The 26,679-nt window shown below is 41.9% G+C and overlaps 1 protein-coding gene across 8 annotated transcripts in view; it reads right to left on the minus strand.

Moving 5' to 3' along the window:
- Positions 1-26,679, minus strand: part of cep170ba (centrosomal protein 170Ba) — a 95,180-nt gene that overhangs the window by 28,541 nt on the left and 39,960 nt on the right. For 7 of the 8 annotated variants that reach the window (XM_072489834.1, XM_072489838.1, XM_072489833.1 and 4 more), the window contains exons 8-13: positions 22,446-22,928; positions 17,942-18,837; positions 15,485-15,682; positions 11,665-11,785; positions 9,673-11,562; positions 3,714-3,930 (exon numbers count right to left, since the gene is read on the minus strand). In XM_072489834.1, coding sequence (XP_072345935.1) covers positions 3,714-3,930; positions 9,673-11,562; positions 11,665-11,785; positions 15,485-15,682; positions 17,942-18,837; positions 22,446-22,928 — 3,805 coding nt within the window. The remainder of the gene's footprint in view (positions 1-3,713; positions 3,931-9,672; positions 11,563-11,664; positions 11,786-15,484; positions 15,683-17,941; positions 18,838-22,445; positions 22,929-26,679) is intronic. The other variant, XM_072489835.1, reaches the window with a different exon arrangement.

The raw sequence follows: 26,679 nt of genomic DNA on the forward strand, positions 1-26,679 counted from the left end.
GCAGTGGCCAAAATGCACATGGAAATCAGAAATCACAATGAAACTTTAATGACCTGTCAAAATGATCAACCCCAAGGTAAATGATCAAAACCAGATTGAGCCAGGCACTGGTTCAAATCAGATTCCGCCGGGGGTTCAAATTCCCAGAGCTGGCTCCTAGCGTTTACATTACTAAATCCAGATTAATTCTTTCAGCAGCAAAATCAATTTTGTGTCATTTTAAAACTCTGGCACTGATATAAGGGAGTTGGATTGAGTAAATAGTGGAACTGCTCATAATGTTGGTCCAAATGAAAGCAATAACAGACTTATAGACTGGACGTTTCCAAAATATTTCAAAAGCGCTTTCTCAAGATGTAACCCAAGCTCAGAAGGCTGAAATCATGCTCATTGGTTTCTCTCTGCCCCCTCCCAGCACGGTAGCAAAGTGGATAGCACACTTGCTTCACAGCTCCAGGGTCCCAGGTTCGATTCCGGCTTGGGTCACTGTCTGTGCAGAGTCTGCACATCCTCCCCGTGTGTGCGTGGGTTTCCTCTGGGTGCTCCGGTTTCCTCCCACAGTCCAAAGATGTGCAGGTTAGGTGGATTGGCCATGATAAATTGCCCTCAGTGTCCAAAATTGCCCTCAGTGTCCAAAATTGCCCTTAGTGTTAGGTGGGGTTACTGGGTTATGGGGATAGGGTGGAGGTGTTGACCTTGGGTAGGGTGCTCTTTCCAAGAGCCGGTGCAGACTCGATGGGCTGAATGGCCTCCTTCTGCACTGTAAAAAAAATTCTATGAAATCATTTAGTATTGCTGCGTTATTTTTTAAAAACTGGACATAAGCAGCTAACGGTTGGCATTTCTAGTGTCATAAGTGCACAGATGCTTCAATGCAAGGAAAAATAGATACTAAGCCAGGTATGAGGAAGGTTGACCAAAACCTGAGAGACTGGGTTTTCAGGAGGCTCTTTGAAGGATATGTAATAAATGTAAGAGAGAGATTTAGGGAGGGAATTTCTGAACACAGAACCTAAGCAGAATGAATGCATGGATGCCAATAGAGGGGTGAAAAGCAGTAATAGTACACAAGAAGCCAGATTGGCAGGAACAAAGAGTTCCAGGAGTGTTATAAAGCTGGAGGAGATAATCGGGTAATAGGGAGGCTTTTTTGTCTTGTCACCATGTTACAAAGTATCCAGCCAGGCCTAAGCCAAATGCAGCACAGAATGGCTTAGACTTTTGAAACAATGCCAAGACTGTAGTCATTTGAAATTCAACTGCTCCTCGACTAGAACTACTCGTTTCCTCCAATTCATAAAGCGGTCAACAATACTGATCGGGTGGCATTGTATTGTGGCTAATTAAACTTTTCTGTGGCTAAATATGATAGTGATAAACATGTAGCCATTTATTAAACTGGATTGTCGTCAATGCACTATATTAATTTCAAAAATCAGGTTATAACTGGCATGAGCCCTGAAATTAGATTCCAAGATCACTGTGAGAAAAAGAACATCACTATATACCTTGGATGAAAGCAAACTATGGGAATCGGAAAGAAAAATAGCATGCTAGAAAATCCCAGCAGGTCTAACATCAACTGTGGAGAGAGAACAGAGCTAATGTTGAGACTGGAGGCTCTTCATCAAAGCTTTGACGAAGAGTCATCCAGACTCAAAATGTTAGCTCAATTCTCTCTCCACAGATGCTGCCAGACCTGCTGAGATTTACCAGCATTCACTGTTTTTGCGCCACTGTATACTTGCTTTGCAAGTACAAAATCTAAACCAACATGACTGATTATTATTTTCATAATTCATAAAAGTCCATCTTATTAATGGAACTCTTTCTTTTTGTAAAAACTCTGTCAAGGTCGGGCTTCATATAAAATTCTTGTTTATTCGAACAACAAAAACCACCACTGCCACGGTGTACAGTGCTTGCATCTCAGCCCGGGGACCATCAGGAACCCCGGGGTCAGGAACACCGGGGTCTGGGCTGCGGGTTTTAAACTCCTGCCAAATGGTTCCTATTGGGCGAGCCTCTGCACGCTCAACCGCAAATCGTATCAGACAATGGATTAACTGAAAATTATTATACTTTAGTGGATATCTCCCATCAGAAGATCCCCAGGATTTATATTCCATCTGAAGGTCTGATCTTAACTTGCATGTTATCTGCAAAACCTGCTTATGAGATATTAGGGGTCATCTTAATGCAACCGCTCCAAATAAGCATAATACTAATAAGGACTAGTTCATTTCATTTGAATGTATTTTGTGCCCCTTTGGCTGGTCAAGTGGTATCCCAAAAGACAGGAAAATCAAAGAGTTGAGGTGAAAATATGTGACAATTGGCTGCGGGACAGACATTATCTGTTGTATATCTGGTGAGTTTCAGTTTTCAAAATTATAGCAGAATACACGGAATTCTTACTGAGAGCATAAATAATGTCAAATATGTATCTTTTTATCTTCAGTATTTACCACCTTGATCGATAATGCTTTACCACTGTCCACCAACTGAGGTCAATAGGAAAGTCTCCAGTGGCCAAAACCAAACATTAGAACAAAGCTTATTCTCCAATGGTGTCACAAACCAGAGGGCTATATGACAGAGATGATTCCTTCCCCTTTTACAAATATATTTCAAACTGCACCGATTGCTGTTGTTTCCCAACCTCTGCAAGGAAAGCATGCATCAGTTTCAAAGCAAGCTTAATTAGGGAAAAGAATTGGAACCACCACTTTGACTGAGCTTCATTTCAGAGTTCTGCAACTATTTACATAGCAAGTTTCAACTTGGCTCAACGGGCTTACAAAAGTGAGAATACACCGCGAGGTAGAGACTGACAGTGCTCCATTCCAAATTTAAAGCATGAGTGGCCAAACAAGGAAAGTTTAGGTGTGGTCTGCTTTCCTGATCAGACTCTTAATGGGAGACATATTTCAAGGGTAGGAATATTTTTTGTTCAAAGTACTCCCTTTGCATAGAATATAATTAACTTAATTTAAATAATTTACATTAAAAGAACTGCCATGTCTGAGTGATACCAATGAAACAAGGGTCACCACTTCAAATAGGCATGAGAAGAGCTCGGAGACCCCCAAGAAACCACTCTATTGACCAGAATAGGCAAAGTAATCAGACATAATCATAATTAGAGTCTTTGGTATTTATAATAGAGCTGTTCCAGGACATCCTCTGTAACTGACTTTGTCACAGAGGCCTTCACTGAAGGGTCTCCATGCCAGCAACAGAACTGGTTAAAAAATAAAGGCAAGTCCCTTATTATTTTCCTCTATAAAAGGAATGCTTTAAACAATGAGTACACAACTTAGCCTTTCCTTGCCCTTGAAGTAGTTATGGGCTGTAAGCACATGGAGCTATATTAGTACTCTGTATGTTCCTACTTTTATCTACAATTCTGGAGGTTGAGCTCCTGATATTTGTTACTAGGGGGATAGATCAAGGAGCTTGACATTTCCTCAGAGGGAGAAGATATCAGACAGCAAAGCACTGTGCACATCTTTTAGCAGCTGAATCAACAGCAACGTTAGTAGCAAGTTGAGAACTGGTCACTAGCCTACGGTCTTGACTCTGGTGCGTGATAATGACCAAGACAAAATAAGAGAGTGAGAGAAACACATCTAGTATGAAATCAAAACAATCTGCTTTACTGCTTTTTTCCAGTGTTACAGTGTATGGTACGAAGTACAATTCTATAATACCTTGCAATTTCTGCACTGTGCGTAGTCCAGTTTTCATAGGGATCTTCATCATCATCCACATTTTGTCTCGTTCTTCCTGAACCGGACGTCTGGGCTCTACTGCTGCGTGTGGCTGTTGAAGCATGTAAGCGGTTGTGTTTAGGAGAGGTGTGATTTGAATTATACTCCTCCTCAGAAGTAGAAGTGTAATCTGAAGTTTGTTGTCTCCATCTTGAGTCTTGTAAAAGAATTAGTTTCAAACAAAAGAGAAAGGTAACACAGGAATAACAATGAAAGGTAGAACAACCCAAGGTTTAAGACAAAGTATGTGATTCCTACAAAGGGAGATTGCTCAGAGCCTTGGAGCAGAGGTCACGGCACACGTTTCTGGAGCCGAGCTCTGACCTCCTATAAAATAAGAAGTGTTTGTGCTTCTTTCTGAATATTATGTAAAATGAATTTTCCCATTCAGGAACATGTGATATGCCTTGACTTGTGAAAGCAGCCTGAAACCCTGACTAGAAACAGTATTCTGCTGCAACAGGAAAAAGATGGATCTGGCTATTTTTTCTTACATGATGAAAAGTAACACATGTTACTAAAAGGTAACAGTCATATCCTAAAATAATCAAAAAAGCTAATGGAACATTATCCATTATAACTAAGAGGTTAGAATAGAATGGTGAAGTGATTTTTGATACATCTATCCAAAGTTTTGGCTAGACCACATCTAGAGTACCTGTTACAGTTATGGACATTGCCCCTTAGAATCTCTCTTCTTGCATTCTCTTTAAAATTACATGAAAAACATGCACAAAATTTTACACCCAATGCTTTAAAAGAAATTTGAACCAACTGATATTAACTAGTCATGGAGTGGGCCAGTAACAGTACTTTATACAGTAGCACACAGGGCTACATTTCATAGAATTTATAGTGCAGAGGGATGCCATTTGGCCCATCGAGTCAGCACCAGCCCTTGGAAAGAGCCCCCTACTTAAGCCCACACCTCCACCCAGTCCCCATAGTCCAGTAACCCCACCTAACCTTTTTTGGACACTAAGGGCAATTTAACATGGCTAATCCACCTAACCTGCAGACAGTGACCCAAGCCAGGAATCGAACATGGGACCCTGGAGTTGTGAAGCAACAGTGCTAACCACTGTGCTTTCTCCTACAACTGCGCCTGGACCAATGAAGCACCTGTCTAGCATTTTAAGCCGGCCAAGAAGTAGAGCTGCATTTAAGACAGATTTAACAAAGTGGGTTCGCTTCTGAAGCATAAGACCAATCTCCGTTTTGTAGGAATTTGGTATAAAACAGCCAGAGGAGGTAAAACACTAGTGCAAGAAAAAGCAAAACATAACTTTCATCATGCTCATTTAACAACCACAAGTGAGATTTATTAGGAAGAGAATCCCATTAACTCACCACCAAAATAAGTGTTAATGGTTAACATGGGCATGGTCACAATTAATCTGATTTTTGTTAGTATTCCAGGTATAACAAATTCTGTTATATTGTACCATAGTTAGATCAGGAGTGAAATAAAAAGCTAACTCTTTAACAAGACAATTGCTAACAATGACCTTTTCCAACTATTTTAAGGCTACTGCAAACCAATTACTGGGCACATTTATGAAGTTTTCATGCTGCTCTATCAATTACAAGACTTCAAAAATTGCAAAATTATTGCAGAATTCAAAATATGTTTGTTTTTTCTTCCTTTTGATGCATCTTGTATAGTTGAGACCTTTATTAAGACGACCTTCCCAAAAGTCTCTTGGAACTGTACTCTTGAATTGACTCCAGGATTTAGTCACCTTTCAGCCATCTATTATTTAAGAACATTCCTTTTAAAGAACAGTAACTTGTTACCTGACCCACTAACACTCACGGAGACACTCTTGAGGGCTTTTCAAAAGAGCTGCATTAAGATTTAGTGTAATATTCATCAAAATTGAATAAGTAATACTCTATGCCTTGTACTGGTTTCATGCTGGACATTTATCCCAAAAAGCAAACCTCATTTTTTAAACCATGTTTAACTTAGTTGATTTGGTTCACAATGTCAACAATTTTAATGCTCGATCCTGAAACACGACAGGTAAACATGTCTTTGCACATCTTTACTGCAACCGCTAAGTAGTCAGGAACAATGGCAGCCAGAGATAAATAAAGACACTTTGGATAAGATTCTCTCTCCACAGCCTGCAATTTCCTCCTCATTGCGAATAACCAGAAGGAAACTTTATTATAGGGTTGCTCAGGCTTCTGGAGGGAAGTGGCAGGAACCGCCATCTCTACCAGTCCAAGATCTGACAAATAATGCAGGAAGAGGCATCTCTAAAGGAGAGTGACTGCAAGACAAGGTGTCAATCCACAATCACAACCAGCATTCAGGCACCATTGTTCTGAACACCACACTTGATGAGAACGTCCCAAGATTGGAGTAGAAATATGTAATTTGCAAAGCTATCAACCAGTAGTGAACCCGTACCCTACAGTAGTGCATTCCAAGGAATGGTTAAGACGTGTCACTGCTTTTCTGGAGAATAGCATTAAGCTTGCTTTATTAAGGCAGCAGGGTGGGTGAGTGACTTGGTGGAATTCTTACAGTTGGAAAAGGTATAATTTGCCATTAGGTCAGAGGTGGGGTTCTTCTTGAGGTGAAATGGTAGACGTCAGGGGGTGGGGGTGGGGGGTTGAGTGTTGTGCTTGGGGTTATCGTTGTTTTATATTATAAGTATAAAGTGGGGGACATGGGGTATTAAAGTGGACGGAGTTTTTAAAAATATTATGGCAAGTGTCTAAAGATGAATGTTTCCTGTGTTTTGCATATAAATTGAAAATGTTTTGAATACAAATATTTATGAAAAAAAGGTGCCTTCTGAAGCACACACACAAAACCTTCAGATATCAACCAAATAACTCGTGCTACTTCAGGAGGAAGACTGCTGAAAGCTAATTCTCAGACAAGAATCACGTCTGACCTCTAACCATCATAGTTTCCCACAACTAAACTTCATTTGAGCTATAAAACATCCCATAGATATAATGGATGAAGAGCTCAAGCAGGCAAGTTAACTGACAATGGGCAGCTAAAAGTAGTTATAGAGTGGGTATTGTTATGGAAAGCAAATATTGCTTGATCACATGGAGTAACAAGTTAATTTTGTGTATGCTTGTGAATTGGCCGATGGAGGGGAATAATTTTTATTTTAAAAAAAAATTTTTTTTATTCTCCTCCCTTCACATTTTCTCCCAAATTTACACCCACCAACAATAAACAACAGTCAGTAACAAATATGTCAATCCCCATATCAATAACAACGATCCCATCCTCTCACCAAACCCCCAACATTAGCCCGCATGTTCACACAAACAAATGAAAAAAAGGAATTAGGGGTCACCCATAGTCGCCATTAACACACACAGCCCCCCTCCCCCGCCCCCAACCCTCCCACCCACCCCCCCCAACTAATGTTCGATGTTATCCAGTTCTTGAAAGTACATAATGAATAATGCCCATGAATTGTAGAACCCCTCCATCCTTCCCCTCAGTTCAAACTTAACCTTCTCAAGAGTCAAGAATTCCAACAGGTCCCCCCACCATGCCAGGGCACAGGGTGGAGAGGTTGCTCTCCAACCTATCAGGATCCGCCTTCGGGCGATCAACAAGGCGAAGGCTACAACATCTGCCTCCGCACCCGTTTCCAACCCGAGCTGGTCCGACACCCCGAATATGGCCTCCCGGGGGCCCGGGTACAGTTTCACGTGCACCACTTTAGAAACCTCCTTCCAGTAATCCTCTAGCTTTGGACAGGCCCAAAACATATGAACGTGATTAGCGGGCCCCCCACGCCGCAACGTTCACACACATCTTCTATTCCTTCAAAGAATCGGCTCATCCTCACCCTAGTGAGGTGTGCTCTGTATACCACCTTCAGCTGTATCAGCCCCAACCTCGCGCACGAGGTGGAGGCATTCACTCTCCGGAGCAACTCACAGCAGAATCCTTCCTCCATATCCTCTCCCAACTCTTCCTCCCACTTTGCTTTGATCACTTCCAGTGGCGCCTTCTCCTCTTCCAAAATAGCTCCGTGAACCGCTGACACTACCCTCTTCTCCAGTCCCCCTGCCGTCAGCACCTCCTCCAGCAATGTGGAGGCCGGCTCCACCGGGAAGCTTTGTATCTCCTTTGTAGCAAAATCTTGAACCTGCATGTATCTAAACATTTCCCCCTGCTCCTGCCCATACTTCGCTTCCAGCTCCTTCAATCCTACAAACCGACCCCTAAGAAACAAATCTTTTAGTGTCTTAATCCCCTTCTCCTCCCATTTCCAAAAATTTCCATCCAACCTCCCTGGCTCAAATCTGTGGTTCCCCCGAATCGGCATTCCCCTTGACCCTGCCCCCAACCCGAAGTGTTGGCGAAACTGCCTCCAAATTCTCAATGAAGCTATTATTACCGGACTCCCTGAGTATTTCCCAATGGAGGGGAATAATGGATTGCTGTTTTATGCAAAAAGTTGACAGGAGTCTTTGATTGCGAGGGTCTCTCTGAGGGTATTTAGAATGAACAGACAGGTGGCAAGTGCCTTTTGCTTGATTCATTCATTGAAAGCACAATTAAATTGGGTGCCCTGTTCTTTGATCCCGGCGGTCTTGAGCTACTTCCTCCTTGTCACATCCTTTCTATATCACACACACCCCAGATATATGGCAGTACGCAGGAAGCTCCAAAGGTGCTGTGGACCCGCACTGGGCTACATTGCAAGGCTCCACCAGAGAAACTGTCCGTAAAATTTTCATGGAGGGCTTTTAAGGTTCACATGTTCTGCTAATGGATCTGGTGATCGGGGGTGGGGAGGGTGGCCAGTGGCCAGGGTAAGATCAATCACTGGAGCAGATTAAAAGGATTTTTAGAAAGGAGTGAAATTGTTTTAGTGAAGTTGATAGTGGGATAAATATTCAGAGAATATCTCTGCTCTTTGAAATGGTGCATTGGGATCTTTACTGCCAGAGGAAGCAGAAGTGACCTTGGTTTAACGTTTAATCTAAAAGCCAGCACCTCCAGCTCTGTAGCACTCAGGCAGTACTAAACTGGACTGCAAGCTTATACTCTGTGCTCAAAACTCTGGAGTGGAACCGGAACTCTCAATTTTCTGATTTAGAGGGGAGCGCACTAGCACTTGGATATTCATAGGTGTCGGTTGTTTGTCTCTGATTTGGTGATAAGGGCCACTGGGTCAAATTGAGCGAGTATGTGGTTGAAATTACAGTCAGGCAGTGAGGCTTTAGCAGGTCGAAGGCTATCTCCATGCATTGATATAATCATCCATAATTACATTGTGGAAAGCAGTGGCCTTGTTCATGAACGGATGAACGTGTGGTGAAAAATGTGGAGAGGGGCAATGGTTGTAAATTGCTGGCACAGCCAAGGGAATGGTGTGAGCGAGCACAACTGGAAGGAGATTACCTTGGAAAGGTTAAATGTCAACGAGAGAGGAGTGTGGAAGAGTTAAGCAGTGGCCAATACCTTGGCAAGTCCTTTGAAGAATGTTGAAAGAGGCAAAGAGAAGCCGTGGACGTACTGTAAAAGATACTCGAATCTGACAGAAGAATAGACGGCAAAGAAGCAATGACAGGTTAGGACAAAGTAGCGGAAGGTGGGGGGGGCACAAAGTCACTGGATGACAGGGAGGGCTGGAGTAAGGAGAAAACAGCCAAGAGGGACTGGGAAAAATAAAAAAATAAAATGGGAACAGAAGAAATAGGCTCAGAGCTAGAGTGGAGTCACTACCAATGGACATTGTCGGCGCACTAAGGAAAACATTTTTTTTTCCCAAGCTTGTGCATTAAATGTTCTAAACTTAAATTTTCATTATCAAACTTCTTTAACAATTAACACTTTTTTTATGTGCTCACTTTTGAAATGGTTTGCCATAATACTGATGTACTTTTGATGTATACTCACTAGAAGATGATTTTGCAGCACTAGTACGGACTCGTGATGTCTGCTTCACCGAACCTCCAGTACTTTTTCTAGATGTAGCTTTAGCATCAATACTAGATGACTTTCGACTGGTAGTACTTGCATCAATACTTCTAACACTAAAACTGCTTCTTATCACTGAGGTTTCTGTGTCACTGTTCACAGTGAGTGACCCTGCTCGTTTCCGTGGCAAGGCTAGCAGGTCAAGTCGTGATAACTTCTTATCTGTTGGCTGCTTCAAAGAAGTTGAACTTGTTGTGGAGAGTTCTGAAGCCAAAGAAGCCTTGTCCACATCAGCGCTTTCATTATCTGATGCATCTCCAAGGCGAGCTCGGCGCAGCAGAGATGCTCTGGTTGGCCTAGGTGTTGAAAGGCTGTTTGAACGGGTCAGTGTTGTTTGTACAGAAGATTTTGCTGCCTTGCTCGAATCCTCTTTTGCACGCGTAGAGCCAGAAACCCTTTTACGTAACAGAGATTTACTGGTCTGAGAGTGCTCTTGATCAGAGGAGCCTACATCAGTGATGGGTAAATATGGAAGGCTGGAGGATCTCTCATCATCTGTAAAGTCTGTGGAGCCACGAGAACCTGTACTGCGTTTCAGCTGAAAGCGCTTGTTGTAATCTGGTTTGCTGGTCGTATCTGAAAGCTGGGCTTTGCGCTTCTCTGTCAGCCTTTCCCGAGCATTGGCTGTCTGAGGATGGTCTTGAACTGATGGAGTTGCTTTCCCTTTGTGTGCACCGTTAATGCTGTTCTGTCTCTGTGCAGATCTTGTTGCATTTTTACTTTTCAAGCTGACAGAACTGGTTGTGTCATTATCTGATTCTCCAGAGAAGGAATCTCCTTGGGTGTAGGAATTACTTTCTTGTTGACCAAAATGATAATCTTGAGATTGGAGTTTGGCTGCTAAGGCTACCATTGCAGCTTCAGTATCTTTAAGAATGAGGTGTGTATCTTCAGTGCAATCCCTACTGTAGGATCCTCTTGCATGATCTTTAAAAGGTGGCTGGCTTGAAATATTAGGAACCTTATTGCTTGCATTGTCGATACTTGGTCTGTCTTTAGTAAAACTTTCTCGCCTGATAACAGGTGTGTGAGAATCTTTTGTAAAAGTCTTCTTTCTTTCTTGTGAGGGACTCCGATTAGCTACCTGACTCATTTTACTCATGGAGTAGATTGCATCTGTGCTTCCTGTAACAGATTGAATCGTATCTGGGACAGGTGGCCATCTTGTGGAGGACATGACATTTGCAGATTTTGAGTCAAACTCTTGTTCTTTTGGCTTTCTCTCAAAATTTACCGGGATTACTTTAGTTAGCAAAGCTTGTTTTGAAGGGCTTTCCAACTCTTTTCTTTCTTTAGTAGTGCTATAGGGGGTAGATTTCAGATCATATTCTGGGGAGCATATAGTGCTACTCCGAACTAGCTTCTCCTTGGTAGTATTTTGTGTACTTGTATCTGCTGCCCATTGCCGAATCTCAGATCCGTCATGATCATTCCACGTCTGCTCTTGATGTAATCTTCGGGTGGCCTTTGAAATTCTACATTTTTTACCCTTCCCTTTTACAACATGTGGTGAATCATCAGACTTGTCACTCAAACTGTCACGCTCCAAGTCTCTGTCTTCACATATATACAATTTTTCATGGTTCTGTGGAAAAGGATGCAACTCTAATTCAAACTTCATTTTTGATTCGGTGCTGGGGAAAGAACGCTGAAGAAAATCTTTTGATTTTGGACCATCAAGCTTTTCACTTGCTGGCAATTGTGGAAGGGTGCGACGTTTTCGCGATGATTGGCTTGTCGTTGATGCTGCATCTGAATCTAGAGTTTCTACGCTCTTAACATAATTTCCAATATCAATCATAGCTCCGGCTTTTAAAGAAACAAGAAAGTAAAAATGGTGAACTGTCAGAAGAACAAAGCAATCCTTTACATTATAATTCTATCAAAGGCACCACTGAATTTAATACTCACTCCCTTGTTGAAGGTCATGCAATCCACCAACTGGCCCAGCACCATTATAGCCATCAGCAAGACTTGCCCATCTAGAGACCCATTTTTGTGTTCCATGAGATATAGGACCCACTGGACGAATCTGGATGTTTGCACCAGGGAAGAGATTAAAAAAAACATACAAAGTTTTGTACAAATACATTAAGTGTAACAAAAAGACTTCTCATCCATGTTGGACTCTGAATTTATTGATCTGGAGTAACTAGCAAGTATCACCAAAATTCATGGTGATCTTGCTTTTGGCAAGACTGTTAATGCGAAAAAAACAAAATGCAAAACAAGTAGAAATCAGATTGTCAATTGCAACTCCTGGAAAGTATGAAACTGGAGTATCGCTGAAAAAAGCTTTTTGCCTTGAATTCATCAGGACAATTGCAAGAACATGAATGTCAAGGCAAACAACAACTTCACACTATGCGAAGAGAGTGTGATTGGCTGTTACATGGACTCCAATTGGTAGAGGCATTGCTATGGAGAATTCACCAGTTAATGGTGACTGACAGTTAACTGCGAAGCATTGTTGGAAAATTTAAACCAAGCAGCTTGACTCTGACTGGTCAAGGCATTCCCCCGAGGAATGAACCAGCAAATGACCATCACTTATTTAATTTAGCTGAAACAGGTGCAATTTGTGTACGTTCTTTCTAGCTGTAAAAACTATGGATGTGTATTATTACATGTAGCCTGCAGTACATGCAAATGTACCACACTGCCAGTCCAACTGGACATCTTAGATTGGCTATCAGCATAATATTTAGTACACTGAGGATTACTTAGCAAATTAGCATCTAATGTTGGACACTTAAGTATTTTGTGTTTTGAGTTTTGTAAGCGTAAGCTGGTTGGGTACAGTCTGTACCTTGCCCATTGCAAAAAGCTGAAGGGGCATGCTCTTTGATACAATCCGCCAGTCTTTGGGACTAATGACTTTTATATCTATGGCCTATTCATACACCACATTGCTCATTTGTGTGATAGGTAGAATGACTTTTTGGCTTGACGGCAGCATCCTGTTCGTGGAGAATACCACTCCTGCTGCTACTGCATAGTAGCAGCATGAAAAAACTAGCTTCACCCATTGCTCAAATTTTTGAGATACCTCGTCGTTTCAGGGTAATGAAGTAGACTGGGCACTTTACAGGGACAAAAGTGATGGGCTTAGGCCTGTTCAAGAGTCTGTGAGATATACAGTGCTAACTGATCTGATCAGGGTAGCCCGCAGGATGCCTTTGATGCATCTTATTTCAGCATCAAACTTGCATGGTGAGAAAATAGTTTGGATCCTATTTATAAGGTTGCCGATAAGGTCAACCTTATAGCTTGTTGAATTTTAAGAATCCCAACATGTGCATTGATCAGTGAAGGTAGGCTTGTGTTAGACCCTGGTAGAGAACCCCCTGCCCGATTTCTCAACCAGTACATCAAGTAGAGGAATTTGCTTGACTGTTCCATTTCAAAGGTGAACCTGAGTGCAGGATAGAGCCCATTAAGACATGCAAGGAAATTATTACATGCTGCCAGTGATTTAAATACAGCAACTGTGTTACCCACATATCGGAAATATGCAAGGCGAAGGAGGTTAGGAAGAACATATAAACACACTGCATCTGGTTCAGCTAAAGGAACAGTGATGACCATTTGTGGGTTCATTCCTCAAGGCAACATCTTGACTGGAGTCAAGCTGCCTGGTTTAAATTTTCAAACAATGCTTGGCAGTTAACTGTCAATTCACCATTAACTGGTGCATTCTCCATGGCAACACCTCAACCAATCAAGAGTCCACTTGCCAACCAATCAGAACTCTTTTCATAACAGGATAAAGGTCATATCTCTACTGACACTGGTATTCTTGTGATTAAGTGCAAGATGAAAATCTTCAAAAAATTTATTTTTACAGCAAAACTCAGATTCTGTACTGTCAAACACATGTTTGAAAGTATGAAGCCATATTCCTGCTTACAGTCCTCTATGCATGAAAATTAAACTTTAAAGCTGCAGATAATTAATGCACAAATTTTTAATACAATTGTAAAGCCTTTTAATATATATCAATGATATAGATGCCACAAAGAAACATTAAAACATTTTTAAAAATACAAGAAATACAATGTAAGTGAAGAATCTCTTTAAATTACATACAGAAAATATCAAAATTGACACAAAACTGCCAAAATATGCCTTTGGATCCTAATGCACTTAAAATTTAAAGCCTAACTTTACAGCTTTTCAGAACTGACTGGCAATAACGAGAGAGGTGCACGAGAAATTTGCATGGCCGACACTTTTCCATGTTACTGACAACAGGAGGTTTTGCTGGAGGTTAATTGGCATGAACAAGAGGACTGAGCACAGAAAATGACCAAACATTCCAGACAAATGGGAGTCAATGAGTAGCTGTCAGTGCGAATGGAGAGTTTGTGTTCTGAAACAAAGGGGAGCAAGTAGTAGTGTTCAGTGCTTTGGAGGTAGCATGATGTAGCCGGAGAGTGGGCAGATCACAACTTTAAGTAAAGTAATGGCACTAGTTAGGGAAAGGGGGGGAAATGTGACAAGAACAAATGGCATTCCACTAAAGGCATGAAAACATGAGGTGGGTGACTACTTAGTTTGGTGCCAGCTACCTTGTGGATGCAAAAAGATCTGAAGTGGGTGTACTAAAAGACAAGTGCAATATAAAAAATGTAGGAAATTAAACTTCACCACATGATAAAGAAAGAGGGAAAGATTGAAATTGAATGAGCGTAGGGAAAATGGGGGGTGCAGCTTTGTAACAGGGAGGGGGGCGTGTGGCCTCATGATGGGGGGGGGTGCAGGTACTGAAAGGTGAGAGCGGGGCCATTGATTGATGGAAAGGAAATAACTTTATTTTGTTTTACAGCAATCTAATTACATGAGAAGCATATTCACTGCTGTGAACCAGACTGTCTGCAATGTCAGTATGTTGTAAGGCAGCAGCCACTGAAGTTCCACATCTTCTCCATCACAAAGATATCCATCTCTGTAACATCATCACTTGCAACTTTACCTCATCCTACCTCATGCTGAAGCCTCCATCCATGCCTTTTTTCTTCTCTAGACATGATTATTCCAAAGCTCCCTTCATCTACGCTTCACTTACATCAAATCACCCCAAAATCCTCCAAGTACAATCCCATAACCAACCCATGCTCACCCATCAGTCCGCTTCACTGATTTGCGTTATTTTCTGTTCTCCCAGAGCACTCTACACAACTGGCTCCAAGCCGTGTATTGCCCCCTTGGGTTCATCCCAGTACTCGAGGTTGTGCAGATCCCATTTCTGGAATTCCATCTCTAAACCCCTTTGCCCCTCCTCCTGGAAAATTCTCAAAATCCACCTCTTTCACAAAGCTTTCTTTTTCTTGTTAATTGTACTCTTTTAACGTGCGGAGATGTTGCCGGACACTAAAGGTCAACATGAATGTAGGCTGTTGTTGTTTCATAAGCAAACAGAAATTGAATTAGCACAAAGGATCCCAAAAACAGTAAATGTGATAAATGTATTTTGATGGTCATAACTGAGGGATAAACGTTGTCCAGAGAACCCAAAGTCCAAGCATAACTCCTTTTTATGATAACAGCATGATACGATTTTCCTGTAAACACGGCAAATGTTATATATTAAATATTTACTTTGTTATAGATGGATAGAGCATTGGTTCTGAAATCTTTGATGTTGCCCTGTCCAATTGTTACATAATAACCATCAGTATAATGGTTAGATATCAAAAAGCTAAGTATTAGTAATTTTATTATCCATTACCTGTGCCACTGTATCTGAGCCACTAATGGTTGTGTGATACGCCTGTAATGAAGGTGTTTGCTGGTAAAAAGCACTAGTACTCTTGTTAAACACACTATGTTCATTCCTTAGCGCAGGTGAACTTTCATCGTTTATCACAGGTCTATAAATTTCAGTGTTAATCCGAGAAAAGTCCGGTGATTCAAAAACACCAAATACCTGGTTAAAATTAATAAATAAATATGAATTAGTAAGCCGCCCACATCTTTTACTTTTAACAAAAGTTTAAATTGAAATACTTATTCAAGCTACTGGTCAGAGCAACACCTTGGGATTGGAATGATAAAATAATTCATCCATTCTCACAAACAGGTTATTTCAGAGTCAGCAGTTACATGTCTCAATTTAAAATGTCTCAGAACCCTTTACCATTTCCGTGGCTAAATTTTTCATGACATTTCAAACAATTTTTTTGTTACCAAGATAGATGCGAAATTACTGTGGATGCAGGAAATCAGAACTAAAAACTGGAAAACGCTGGATAAACTCGGGTCTGGCAGCATCTAGATTTATAGAGCGATCGAACCCTAGAGCACAGAAAAAACTCTTTGGCCCATCGCGTCTGCGCCTGTCAAAAACAACCATAACTATTCTAATCCCATATGGATCCATCTGTGGAGAGAGAAACAGCATACCATACCTAGCTGCTTTACTTCGCAATCATTATCCTCAACAATCCTGCTCAACAGCAATCTACCAATAAATTTGCTGACATGCATGCACCATTCCTCCATAGATTGGGAGGTCGGTTAGCTCAGTTGGCTGGACAGTTGGGTCGTGATGCAGAGCGACGGCTACAGGGTAGGTTCAATTCTCGTACCGGCTGAGTGCCCCTGTCCCTCACCCGAGGTGTGGTGACATCGGGTTAAATCACCACCTGTCAGTTCTTGCTCTCTCTCAAAAGGGGAGAGCAGCCTATGGTCCTCTGTGACTCTGGCGACTTTCATTTCAGATCGAAAAGGTTTGCATGACGTGGCCAGCTATATTTAGCTTTCTGCCTTCAACAAAACAAATCTGCAGAAGAATATTTCCTCAAATGTTGGCTTGTACGGTTATCATTGCCTCAGGCTTTGCTTCATCACTGTACGCATACAGCAGATCTGAAGTCTTGATAAGATGCTGCAACTGCTTTTGAACCAACTTTCTCAGCTTGTTCCCTTCAGGATATAAATCAACAGCATTACTCAGCACTGACAAGACAGCAGGTATTCGGACAAGTTGTTTCAACTGACCTACAGCATCGTGGTGCTAGTTATGTATACAGCCATGAGTGGAGGTTTAGTATACTGTTATTGTAAACATGGAATCCAATTTCATTATGCTGTACAGTAATTATGCTCTCTTAATTATAGATTTAATTGGACTGCTATAAATTTGCAAGCACAGTCAACTTCCAACTTCTCTAACTTGTGGTGGAGGGGGGACTTGACAACTCTTTAAAAATTGGGAACCGTAAACAAAGATTTGCGAATGGAGAGACAGCAATTCCATAATATCCTCCAACGACTGCCATTTTATTTCTACTAGACAGTGAAACATGACCAGAAATAGAAATCTTGCCAACTTTCCTCCTTTGTTATGAATCAGCACTTTGCTTACACTGCCCTGCTAAATGATCACACAGCAAATTCATCTTATTATTTTTCTTTTATGTACAGCCTTTTGGGTGGGGTATTATGAAGTCAACATTTTAAAATCGGGTGTGCGCTCCAGGACTGAAAACAAGAACAAATTCAATTTCTTGGTGAACAAAACGGTACAGACAGAGTTTAACTTTGCTATATGAAGTCACAGAGTTAGTAGGATCATCATTTGTTACCTAACTGGTACACCAGCCCGACTTGAATAAATATTACCGTTTCTTTCTTATTGCTGAGAAGAAAACTCTGCTTTCCCTACTCAACCCCATTATGGGAACTGCTTTCCTGACTCAGCACCATTATGGGAACATCATTACTACAAGGACCACAGCTGTTGAAGAATGCAGCCCACCAGGAACTGTAAGGTAAATTGGTAATTCAGACATTTCCACTATTATTCACTTTCAGTGAGCAAACAAAATTAAAATGTCTGCAAGTGCTAACAGTCCCCATGAGCTTGTGACAGTTTCAATCCATTTCCTAAGTGGGTATGATGTACAACACAAATGGTGAAATTTCTCAAGTGAGCCCAAAAAGTAGATCAGGGCAGCTTTCCTCATTGGTTATCTCATCGAAGTGCAACAGCATCTATCGACGGAAGACAGTGTGTTACAAATGCTCATATCCAAATGCTTTCACTAACAATTCCAAAGCATGATAACCAGAAACAAAAATGTTACATCGTGGAAGGATACAATAACCTATTTTGCTATGGAACACTTCAGTGAATCACACATTTCCTTGAAGAAATATATTTACATGCATTTACTTTGCTTACCTGGTCTATCATTTTACGAGCTTCTTCAACCTCTTTGTCCTGTGCATCTGTTTCAATGGTGTATGTACCTGTATCACTCAGACTGTCTTGGTCACCCGGTTTGAAGGTTGGCTTTGCTGGGTCACCCGGTTTGTTGATTGGTTTTATTGGTTTTATTGAAGTTGTTGGCAACGATACTGGTGGTAGTGGTGCCTCTGATGCTGCGGGTGCCACTGTCACGTGTGCAATAGTCACAGGCACAGTGCCTGGAGACATGCGTGCAATAGTCACAGGCACAGTGCCTGGAGACATGCGTGCAATAGTCACAGGCAAAGTGCCTGGAGATTTTTCTCTGTCAGTAATACTTCTTGTAGTTTCTTTCAACAGTTCAGCGGCAAACTCCTGGCTGAGCTTACTCTTTCGTCCCACACTGCCAAAACTTCGAAGTAAACCTTTGGAGCTTGGAGTAGCAGAGGTGCTTAATCGCTCTTCAGTCTTTTCTCTCTTTAGTGAATTGGCCCTTTGGGGAGCTGGTGAACTAATAGTAGACTTGTTCACTTGCACCAAAGATTGGGCCTGCTGCACTGTACCTTTTTCACACGCTGAAGTCCCTTTACGCTTTTCTAGTTTAGCTTTAAGAGCAACGTAAGAATCAGTTTGCATGGCATTTGCATTTTGAGTGAAAGAATGTGCTCTACGTTTACGAGGATTATCATCAAAGAATTCAATAACAAAAGCTTGTTGACCCATGGGCATATCATGTGGGTCATGCTGGAGCTGACATAGTTTGGAGGTTTCGTTACTGTAAATCTCAAATTGCCCTGGGTCTGAATCCAGAGTAGAGTCTGCTTTTTCTTGCTGCTTAGATGCAACTTGATCCTCTGAGTCACTTTGTGTGCCATCTTCATGTCTGCAACCTATTAACAGTGTGTAGAAAAACAATTTTAAGTTTCCAGTTAAGCTATTTTAATAGATTAAAATGATTTGTCATTGAAACAAAATGGAGATCCTCAGTTCATAAATCATGTTGAAAGCTGTGATATTCAGTAAAAGAATAATCTTGAATAAAGTATACCATAACAGTTACATAACTAGTACAAAAAAGGACAATCATACATTTGTGTAGATGAAAGTCCAAAGAGGAAAAGGGTGAGAAAACTGGTATGTTGAGGAGAAAATAATCTTTGAAAGAGTATTGCTAAAACTTTAGTGAATGGTGCCTTTTTCTTCAATTATTCTCCTCCCCATCACCTATACACCCCAACATGGATTTTCTACAATACTTCTGCCCAGATAACAGCTGAATCTGGTACGGGTAAAATTAAATAGCACAAAAGATCATTGAATTTTACATTTCGAATTGTGTCCATAAATACTTCATGCTGCTGTTTTAATGGCCTTTGATGCTAGTTTTAAAAGTTCCTTCACCATAAACAGTTTCCGGCCGCAAAGAAAACTGGCCATGTCTCCAAGTCAGAGATTCTACCAAATGTTCCCACTCGGGGTTGATCATGACTATATGCCCAGATTCCCAGGTACACAGGCAATATTTACCCTCAATCTATCCTTTTTACTTCAACTTCAGTTTGAATTAATTCGTCAATTTGAGCTCAACAAAGTAACTAGTCAATCGATCTGCCCTTGGTACACAAGAAAAGCAGGCAATTGATGTCAGATAGGTGCATTCTGTTCTGTTGCACTAATGTAACTGAAGAGAGCAAAGACCAGCAGAGAACAAAAGTCAACCAAAACTAAAAAGGTCCGCAGCAGAATGGTTCATTGTCTGGCAATTCTTCCTTCTTCATGTCCTTGAAAAATGCCCTATTCCAGTCATTAAATCAATTACAATCGATAAAACTGCTCAATTTTGTGTTCTATGTAGGAGCAGTTTAAAAAGGAGACCAATTTCATGAGGACCCTTCTATGTAGGAGCAGTTTAAAAAGGAGACCAATTTCATGAGGACCCAGAGATGGCTCTGATAAGCTGCACAAGTACAGTTAAATCCCAATAAAGTTTCTATCCTTGTACCATATTGGGCAAGAGTGGTCAATGGCTAAGTGACAATCAATTGAGATGGGCGGTCATAATGTTCTCAGGAACTGTAATATCATCTGACTCAACTAAACAGCACATAATTTACATAAAAGATCGTGGTTTGAAGTAGCTTTCTTTACGGAAGAGCCTTATTTATCACACTTCTGTGGCAAAACTGATCACTCAAAAGCATTGGTCCAACTGAGCCTACTTTGTTGGGAATGAGTCATTCGGCTATAATAATTAAATCTACTCAAAAAAAAACAAGCAAGGAGTAAAGTCAGGAAAGGTTTCTGTGAATTTAAAGTGAAGCTGACAAATAATAATGCTTTGTTTCATATTTGCTGTTAGGTTTATGCTATAATTCTTGGACATTTAGATTAGATAAGGAGCAAAAACGATCAACTGTATGCACAGCAAACAGCGTTAGGTACCTGCGTGAGAGAAATTTGTGAGGAGGTGCCATCCTTCCTGAGGCTGCCGCCTCTGGTGTTGCAGGAAAAGTTGCCGTCGGATGATATAGGGAGAGGAGGGTGCAGGATATCTACAAAGAGTTGATGGAGAGGGAGGGCGCCCTGGTGGAGGAGATTAAGCGCAAATGGGAGGAGGAACTGGGAGGGGAGGTGCAGGCCGGGACGTGGGTAGAGGCCTTGAGGAGGGTGAATGCGTCTTCGTCATGTGCGAGGTTAAGCCTCATCCAGTTTAAGGTGGTGCACAGGGCTCGCATGATGGTGGTGAATAGGAGCCAGTTCTTTGCGGGGGTGGAAGATAGGTGTGGGGGGGGGCCCACGAATCACGTCCACATGTTTTGGGTGTGTCCAAAGCGGAGGGGATTCTGGCAGAGGTTCTCAGATAATGGGCGGATTCTCCGACCCCCCGCCAGGTCGGAGAATCGCCGGCGGGCTGCGTGAATCACGCCACGCCGCCCCGATGCCGGGACGCGATTCTCCGCAGAACGGAGAATCGGCGCCATTGGGGCCGGCGCGGCGCCAGTCGGGGTATGCGACTCTACGGCCTGGATGGGCCGAGCGGCCGTCATCAAAAAGCCGAGTCCAACCGGCGCCGTTCTAACATCCTGTGGGCCGGCGGGACCTCGGCGTTGAACGGGCCGGGGCGGCCTGTGGGTCCAACCCCAGGGGGGCCTCTGTAGTGGCCTGGCCCGTGATCGGGGCCCACCAGTCGGCAGGCCAGCTTCTCTGCCCCCCTCGCCCTCCTTTCCTCCGCGTTGGCTCCTGGAGCCCTGTGCCTTTTGGCGTCGGGGCCGGCGCGGGGAGAAAGCCATTGCGCATTCGCTAGCTGGCGCCACGCGGACCCCGCGGCGCCGGCTTCAGGCCGGGATCGGCAGCTGGAGCGGCGTGGGCCATTCCAGCGCCGTGCTAGCCCCCGGTGGGCTACAGAATTGGGTCCCGGAACGGGCACTGACGCGGAGTAAAACACTCCCGTTTTTACGCTGGGGTCGGCACTTAGCCGCCCGATGGGAGAATCCCGCCCATTATGTCTGCGATTCTGGGTGTGAGAGAGGCCCAGAGTACGGAGGTGGCATATTCGGTGTGTTGGAAGATCCGGGAGTTTAGGTAGGGAGAGAGGCCGACGTGTTGGCCTTTTGCCTCCCTGATAGCCCGGAGACAATTTTGTTGTGCTGGTGGGACTCGGAGCCACCGAAGGCAGGGATATGGGTGAGTGACCTGGCAGGATTCCCGTGGTTGGAGATGGTCAATTTCGCTTTGCGGGGTCTGAAGGAGGCATTCACCTGGAGGTGGAAACCGTTCATTGATTTCTTCAAGGTTGATCAGGTTGATGTTTTGGTTTTGTGATATTTTTGTGTATATATGCAAGAAGCCTTGAATAAAAATACATATCTTAAAAATTGTATGCACAGTAGGGAGTGTCTGAATCCCTATTCCCAGTTAGTCACTAGTCACCTTTACTTCGTTTAAGAAGAGGCACAGTAACATATTTGGCTTCAACTGTAGCTGTCCAGTTCACTTCTTTTCTTTATGCAGTGACATATTTTACACCTTCGCTGCTGGAAAACCTTTAATATAGTGCTGTTTCCTCGTTGAGCTACTTTCTTCGCAAATGTGTAAATTAGCAACAGCAGCTAAGTGTACCTGACAAACTGACTTTCGGTAAACAAATCAACCAACGCTAGGTAACATTTGGGAAACCTGTTACACTTTGCATTTTTAAAAATAATTTGATAAATTGCCCCTTCTGAAAGTACGCAGAGGTTGCGTTTCCACAGGGGTTCAGCAGACTTTGCAGAAAAATTGGACAGCGTGAACAACTGCTTGTGCAATTTCTCTGGGGATTCTGAAGTTACAGCAGACACCCAAGAAGAATAGCTGTGCTCAGTGTGGGCATTGAATAACCTATTTTTGGTAAAATTAAATGATGAACCATTATAAAAACAGAAGTCCAGTTGGTATTTGAAAGCAAGGTATGTGGAATTTTAATCTCCTACTAGGGTCAACATAAGAAATACAATACCTTTAAGAGTCTTTATGGGAATCTGGTGATCACTTTTGGTGCTGTATACGTCCCTTTGGGCCTGCCTTTTCAACATCAGGCTCGGATCATTCTGAACTAGCCAGTCAACTACTTTATTCTCCGCTGACAGTACGCCCCCTTGTACAGGTATTTTTTCCACCTGCTGAACCTTCCGCTGCCTCAAGGGAAATTTGGTCACATGATCCTTTATTTTAATTTTGCCTGGGGTGCAATCATCAAATTCAATAGTAAAAGAAGCATGACTCTGAACTCGAGAAGACTGTATTGTATCTGTATCCTTTGTTGGAATTTCATGAACCTCGCAGTCTGGAGACTTGGATGGCTGTTGAAATTCTTTTGTTGGAATTTCAAAGTAGCTGGGCTCTCTTCGAAATGAATAGAGAGATTTTTCTCCAAAGTCTTTATAATCTGGAACGTTTCCATTGATTTCCTGGTCACTTCTTGGTATATCTTTGGAATTATCTATGGAGTAGAATAAATACATCAAAATTAATCATGAATAAGGGCTTTTAATCAATGCTTCCCATCTCTCACCCTCCGTCACCCCTACGGTGTACCTATTTTCTGGATTTTACTCCTCCAGTGTCTTTGATAAAACTTACTAACATGACTGCTGTTGGTGCACCAGTTTCTTAAGTAAAAGCAACCCAAAATTCAAGAGAATGCTACCGCCATTAATGATGCCAAAATACTTTGCAGAGAGCCAAGAGGAAATAATGAATGGTGAAACAAAGTAGGTATTAGATGAGGCACTGGAACTTAGTCAAAAAGCAGGAGGGCGGCGATAATTGAGAGGTTAAGGGAGCTAAAGTTGACACAAGGTGGGGCGAATGGGAGGTCAATAAAAGTAGTAAAAATAGTTGAGTTCTGAGGTGACAAAATACATGGCTCTGGGTTTCAGCAGCACATGGGCAGAGGTAGGGTAATGCTATGCAGATAACAATTCACGTAGATATTGTGATTAAACCTACAAAATACACACTCAAAGGTCTCACTGACAACTTCTGCTGACTTTAAGAGCAATAGAGAGGGTTGCCTTTTTGAAGCATGCTCCAATGTGGGCCTAGCAGGGTTGCAATATCAACTAGTGTTGTGACCTGCTGAGGTTACCTTTAACAAGTACTTCGCTTACTGGTAACGGAGCACATTAAAAAAGGCAGACTACTGATATTTATATTGGCTATGCTTACTGTACACGATGAACAAAATATCTTCAGCATTCATCTGGTACCAAATGGGATAGGTTTGTAATGGGAGAGCATTTTTACCTGGCCAATCACATTGAATTATTCAAAGTCTGAAGTTTAAAGCACTTCATCCTTTACTTTTGATTTAACTTCTCAGAGTGCAAAGGTAAATGCTGATTGGATTTAGATAGAAGTTAAAATATCGATATAAACAGACTTACAAAAAAAGTTTTTAAAATGTGGAATTATCAGGGAGAAATTTGACACGCCGTAAAAATAAAATTAGATTTTCAGTGCCTTAGAGGGTGCTCAATAATTATGAACTTAATACACACTATAAACCCGGTTACAGCTCATTCAACGTTTTACAAATTTTAAATTAGGACAATGCAAGTATGGACGTTCTCACCAATTCAGATTTCCCATTGACTGCAGTTGAGGGATGCATCAACAGAGCACCCTTTGGAGAAGCATAGTATCACTGACAATAACTTGTGTTTTTCCATGTTATTCTGTGCAAATGGGGCTCCCCCAGAGTTGCTGTCAGTTTCAGTGGAGTAATAAAATCAAACAGCGGCAGTTTTTCGGTCATTACCACTACAGAATCTGAACCACCATTCTTTTTGTTTTGCCACTAAAGCTATACATAACACAGCACAAAAACAGGCCATTCAGCTGGTCAATTCCAATGTTTAGGCTCTACATGAGTGCCCTCCCACTTCTCTTCATCTAGTCCTATTAGCATATCCTTCGATCCCTTTCTCCCTCATGTATTTATCTAACTTCACCTTAAATGCATTTATACTAGTCACATCAACAATCTGTTATGGTGGCAAGTTCCACATTCTAACATGCTTTGGTAAAAGGAATTTCACCTGAATTCTCCACTGGATATATTAGAGACTGCCTCCTATTAACAGCATCTAGTTTTGGTCTTGCCCCACAAATATAAACATTCTAGTGAAAATAGTCCTAGCCTGTACAGCGTTTCTTTGATAAGTGTATCCTCAGTTCTGGCAAAGACCTATCCGAATCTTCTTCGTGCCTTTTTCAGTGTCTCTATATCTAAAATGTAGATCAGAACCATGTACAGTGATGTGATTTCATAAGAGTCCTGAAGTCATTGCGGCACAAGAGGTGGCTGTTCGGTGCATCAAGTCCATGCTGGCTCTTTTTGGAGCAATGCAATCAGTCCCCTGCTCCATCCCTGTATGTTTATTCCCCTCGCCCATCCAGTTTCCTTTTGAAACCATTCACCATCTCCCCTTCCAACAGCCTCAAAGGCAACAAGTTCAAGGTTATCACCACTTACTGTGCAAGGAAGTTCTTCCTTCCTAACTTACTTCCCAAAACATTAAGTGCATGTTCCCTAATCCCTGCATCACCAGTAAATGAGAACAGCTTTTCTTGGTCTACCTTATCTAAACGAGTCATCATTTAGTTAACATCTATCAAATCTCCTCAAATCTTCTTTGCTCCAAGAAGAACAAATCCAGTTTCTCCAACCTAAAGGGCCCACATATCTTTCCCAAATTGGGGGGTCCAGAACTAATAGTTGTGGTCTAACCACGTTTATACAGATTCCGAATAATTTCCTTGCTTTTGCACCGAATATCTCTATTTATGAAGTGCAGAATCCCATGTGCTTTGTTAACCACTCTCTCAATATGTCCTGTTACCTTCAAAGAACTCTGCATGTGATACCCCAAGTCCTTTGTCCCTGTACTCTTTTTAGAACTGTGCAATTCAGTCTATATTGTCCCTCTATATTTCATCTGCCCAAAATGCATCACCTCACACTTCTCTGTATTGCATTCCATCTGTTCTGATAGCCGAGCCATGTTCTGTTGCAGTCATTTGGTATCATTTTGCCACCCACACCTCCAAGTTTCGAATCATTAGCAAATTTTGAAATTCAATATCCAAGCTGTGACCCATGGGTGGTGGTGGTGGTGGTGGTGGTGGTGGTGGTGGAGGTGGTGGTGGGTGGTGGTGGTGGTGGTGGTGGTGGTGGTGGTGGGGGGGGGGGGGGGGGGGGGGGGGGGGGAGGAGACACACCACTGTCTGTCATCCTCCATTCTGAAAAACAACCATGTAACAAGTTTTCCCAACTTTAAGCCAATCATGTTTCTCCAAGTTGACAATTGCACAAGCTTCAATTTTGTTAAACAGCCTTTTAAGTGGAACGTTGTCCAAGGCTTTCCTCGTATTCATATGGACAACATTCACTGGTTTCCCTTCATCCACCAACTCTTCTAATCTAATTGAACTTTTTGCTGAAGTAGTCAAGTGTGATCTCTCTTTTACAGTCTGTGTTGGCTTTCCTCAATTAACCCCATCCCAAAGTGCCAGATTTATTTTTCCCCCTGATGTTTCTAAAAGGTTATACACAACAGATGTTAAATTGACTGGCCTGTAATTATGAGGAATCTCCTTGTATTCTTGTTTTTTTTAAATAAGGCTGTCAAATTTTCCACTCTGACCAAGGTTCCGTACAGGTTTACAGTTTCTGTGCTTTTCAATTCTATCCCTCCAAATACGTTTCCAGTACTTTGTTTTCCTTTTTACATGGCCTTACTAAGCTCCGTCACTACATTCAGCGACTTTGAATTTAACTCTCAACTGTTCCAAAACATTGCACTCATCTATTTTAAAATATAGATAAATCTAAAGATGGATTCAAACATTATGTAAATTCATCTGGTCATTGACATTAGTACTGCCATACATTCAGAAGTATGCACAGGATTTACCTTTTAAAAAGATATACGCAAATATTTCTGAGATTAGTTATCTCAATATTTGGTGCAAATTTTCCAAAATACTAAATCATGCCTGTGTTAGTATTATTGGAAATCTGTAACACTGTCATTTTCAAATTACTTACAAAACAGATCGGACATCTAGGAACCTCCGTATTGTTGTAGAATAACCCTATTTCAAATATACACGTAGCAGGTACATTTTACAACCATACCTTATTGGTTTTATTTCTATGGATAACATAACTGGGCCATCAAATGTCA

The sequence above is a fragment of the Scyliorhinus torazame genome, chromosome 2 (assembly GCF_047496885.1).
Source record: "Scyliorhinus torazame isolate Kashiwa2021f chromosome 2, sScyTor2.1, whole genome shotgun sequence".
In the NCBI taxonomy this organism is placed as follows: Eukaryota; Metazoa; Chordata; class Chondrichthyes; order Carcharhiniformes; family Scyliorhinidae; genus Scyliorhinus; species Scyliorhinus torazame.